The sequence below is a fragment of the Papaver somniferum genome, chromosome 3 (assembly GCF_003573695.1).
Source record: "Papaver somniferum cultivar HN1 chromosome 3, ASM357369v1, whole genome shotgun sequence".
NCBI classification, from domain to species: Eukaryota; Viridiplantae; Streptophyta; class Magnoliopsida; order Ranunculales; family Papaveraceae; genus Papaver; species Papaver somniferum.
This window is the reverse complement of record NC_039360.1, coordinates 133111921-133115969: the sequence shown is the minus strand read 5'-3', so window position 1 is coordinate 133115969 and position 4049 is coordinate 133111921. Positions and strand designations below refer to the sequence as shown.

General features: G+C 36.9%; 1 protein-coding gene across 1 annotated transcript; it reads left to right on the top strand.

Moving 5' to 3' along the window:
- Positions 1 to 1515: 1515 nt before the first annotated feature.
- On the top strand, positions 1516 to 2187 carry LOC113360001 (ATP-dependent DNA helicase PIF2-like). Its single transcript, XM_026603555.1, has one exon. It carries the CDS (start codon positions 1516 to 1518, stop codon positions 2185 to 2187), a length of 672 nt encoding a protein of 223 aa, XP_026459340.1.
- The last annotated feature ends 1862 nt before the right edge of the window (positions 2188 to 4049 follow it).

Genomic DNA, 4049 nt, shown 5'->3' with positions numbered 1-4049 from the left:
TAAATGTTTCATAGTGAGAGTTACATGTGTGCGAATTTGACCATTTAACTCTCTTTAACGGCTAAACTAACGGACTGGGGCATTTTGTTAAGATTTTGGGACATTTTAATCTTTTGTCTAGCGTCCGGGATGTTTTCACAACTTTGAAGTCCATTTTGGGACATTTTGCCACTTAACCCGTGGTTAGATTATAGACCCTTATGGAACTGCACCCACTAATTAGTACTTTTGTTTTACTTTTATTGAGTTAGACATGCCACCAATCAGCCATTTTGAGATTGTATTCTTCTTATCATAAAATCTGACCTTAGGTACAAATCTAACCCAAATACAAGAACTTGGCGCCTTGAAACATGATATTAGTTTTGTTGTTTATTTGGTATACAGAACTCTGACTGTTCTTCCTGTTTTTCATTTAAAATTTGAGCATGTTCTAGCTCCTTCAAGGTTTTAGCTGATATGTCATCCAAGGTTATAGAAATTGAAGAGCTTACCAACTCACACTCTTAGTATTATTTTAAGTTGTAACAACATCCTTTATTAGTGAAATTAAGTGTCAGAAGTGCATATTTTGACACTGTTGCATTAACACAACAGGTCATTGCATTATTGTATGTTTGGATAGTTGAAGGGACTTGGATTTTCGCAACTAAGCTAAGTTTTGATGGCCCATCCCAGCGACTGCCTTAAAAGACTGATCCATTTAATATTTGAAATGGTTATTACTTGCTTATAAATTTACCTACCTGAGTTTAACATGGTGGCGAAAGAAAGTACGATTTACTGGACTTGAATTAGAAATTATGACTATTGGATATTATATAGCTAACCGCTCCCATGTTGCGAACCGTTATCAATTCTCTCAAGTCTGGATGTTGCATAGTAACTAGGCAGTTTGTTTTTCTTTTGAATGAAACTCATTTAGGGTGTGACGTGTATTTAGAAAATACATGTTACTCCATGTTCTTAGTATTTAAACTGGAGGATCTTAAATCCGTTTCTGTTTTTCTTTATTTGCTTTCATAGAAATTACATTTCAAAATTTACACTCTTTCACAGTTGATACAAAATATTATTGTGCGAGAATGTCTAATCTAATTTAAGATTGGGTACTTTTTATTTCAGTTCTTTACGTTTTCACCATGGTGTTATGCTTTCTAGGGAAATTCATCCATTGGACTGATTTGTATATAATTGCTATAATTCCTATGCAGGGTAGTGAATTATGTTAGAAGAGGCGACAAATCTATATTCTTTATTGATGGTCCGGGTGGTTCAGGGAAAACTTTTCTCTATAGGGTGATATTGGCTAAGTTACGTAGTGAAAAATGTATTGCAATTGCAACTGCGACATCAGGGATTGCTGCAACCATGATGCCATGTGGGAGGACCGCACATTTTAGATTTAAGATACCTGTACCGAAAACCTCAACTTCTACGTGCAACATAGTCGCAGAAGATCCTTTGTAAGATTTCATTTTAAAAGCCGATTTGATTATTTGGGACAAAACAACGATGGCAAACCGATATGCATTTGAAGCTCTGGACAGAACGTTAAGAGACTTCACCAAAGTTGAATTGCCATTTGGAGGGAAGATATTGCTTTTAGGTGGGGATTTTCATCAAGTGTTTCCTGTGATTGAGCAAGGGACACGAACACAGACAATTAATGCATGCTTGACAAACGCAAAATTCTGGAAGGATGTTAAGGTGATTCGTTTAAAAGAGAACATGCGTTCAAGGTTAGACCCTAGCTTTTCAGAATTCTTGCTACGGATTGGAGATGGGACTGAGCCATTTGCCGTGGATGACATGGTGAAGCTTCCGGATGATATTGTAATGAAGTGGGAAGGTGAGCAATCGGTTGAGAGATTAATTGACGAGGTGTTTCCAGAGCTTGAAAAGCATGCAAGTGATAAAAGCTACATGAGTCAGAGGGCATTGATAACTCCCAAGAATAATATCGTTGAAAAGCTCAATCAAAAAGTTATTAGCATCTTTCCTGGAGATGAGGGAGTTTACCATTCCTTTGACATAACTCAATATGACCCAAACAATTTGTGGACCGGAGATTTTTTGAACACTATTGCTCCAGGTGGATTGCCTCCTCACATACTTATACTCAAGATAGGTGCTCCAATAATTTTTTTGAGGAATCTTGATCCCAGTTATGGTCTTTGCAACTGACACAAGGTTATTATGTAGAGGTCCCTATAGAAACTTCATTGATGCAAAGATTGTTACTGGTAGTTGTTCGGGGCTCAGAGTCTTGATTCCACGGGTACCCACGGAACCTCCCAAAGAGGTGATACTCCTATTCAAGTTCGTCCGCAAGAAATTTCCAGTTTGTGCAGGTTTTTCCCTCACAATAAACAAGGCACAAGGACAGATAATACCACATGTTATTATTTATCGACCAGTTGCAGTTTTTAGTCACGGACAACTATATGTTGCTTTATCCAGGGGAGTTTCAAGAACTACAACAAAAGTGTTAGTTAAAAATATAGTTCTTCCGGATGCCTCTGGAACATGTACTAAAAATGTTGTATTCCAAGATGTTCTAAGGTCATCTGTTATTGCTTAGTGATATGTTATTAACAATTAAGCTCCCAATAATATTTTCCTTTTTATTTTACTTTGTTAATTCGAGGGTCTGGAATTCGAAAGTGTAAAATACGTGCAAAAAAGGGTTGTTGTTTGCTGACTCAACTTTCAGGAGGCATGGCATGGGAGGGCTGTTGCATTATGTTATTTATATGCGAGGGACTGGAGTGTGCAATTGTAATGGAGCCGCAGTAGATTTCACGTGGAAGAGCGACACGTGTTGTGTTTGCCGACGTGCAACGCACATGCACTATACTTGTTTGTATTAAACATTTTAGCAATCCGCTATGCCCTCTCACTGGATTCCATTTAAAAAGAAAAAGAAGACAACCAAACCAAGAAAATAATCAATAAAAACCAGAAAATTTACCGTGTTGGCGAAAAAACACAAGCCAAGAATGCTCGACGAGTATTGAGTAGGCCATTTAAAATGGGAAGAGAGATTGCTCCGACTTTTCCAGAACAGCTTTTTGCGATACAAATCAGATTTTCCCCTAAAAATACAAACAAATTATCACATTAAACCCTAAAACCATTAAGGAGTCAAATTTAACATATAAACACTGCAATATACCTTTTAGGGAATAATGGATGGTTTCAGCTTGAACCTTAAAAGGATGTTTCCAACCTATGTTACCACAAGCTACAACTAACTATTCACATAAACCTAAATCCTTGAACGTTTTCATATTTTTACCTTCTCGTTCTGAATCCATATAGAAGAAGTCAATCTGGAACCCTAATTCTAAATTACCGGGCTTCTACGCCTAGAGACTGAGAGAGTAGGACCCTAATTCTAAAATATCGGCTTCTACGCCGAGAAAGAGAGTAGAAGTGAAAAGTACCCCCATTTGCCATGCTAGCTGGCCTGACAAACTGGTCGCGCCACTGTGGGTAATAAGATAAGTGATCGAGTCTCAACCGAACGGTAGAGACTACATCGCTAGCGGTCGAGAATCTCCAACGATTCTTTCTCCACCGCTATAAAAATGTGACATTCAAACACACAAATTACACCAAATTTTTTACATAAAATATTTCTATTTTTTCTTACAAAATGGTAAAATTTGAATCCCAACTTGACTTGGCTATCCAACTTGATTTTTTCGGAGTGGTGCTTGAAGCCGCCGTTAGTAAGATATATGAAGGTTATAAAGAAATAGGTAAAAACCAAAAAAGTCTAAAAGTTCTGGATATTAACCAAATCAAACCTCCAACTAAGAGAAAACAAAGAAAAGTTCAAGGAAAGGAAAATTTGAAGGCAAAGAAGAAGATAAACAAATGAAGCTTCGTTCATGAGCGCATTGATTGGAAGTTTGGTGAAATGAAGAAGATAAACAAGATGGAGAACATTTTCCCAAATGTTTATTTTTAAAGTCCTTATTGTGTAAGCTATGTCTAGTTTATATCTTATTATATCTAGATTAATAAAAGAGACACTAATG

Coding starts and splice junctions, on each gene's coding strand:
- LOC113360001 (XM_026603555.1), top strand. CDS start 1,516: ATGGCAAACCGATATGCATTTGAAGCTCTGGACAGAACGTTAAGAGAC.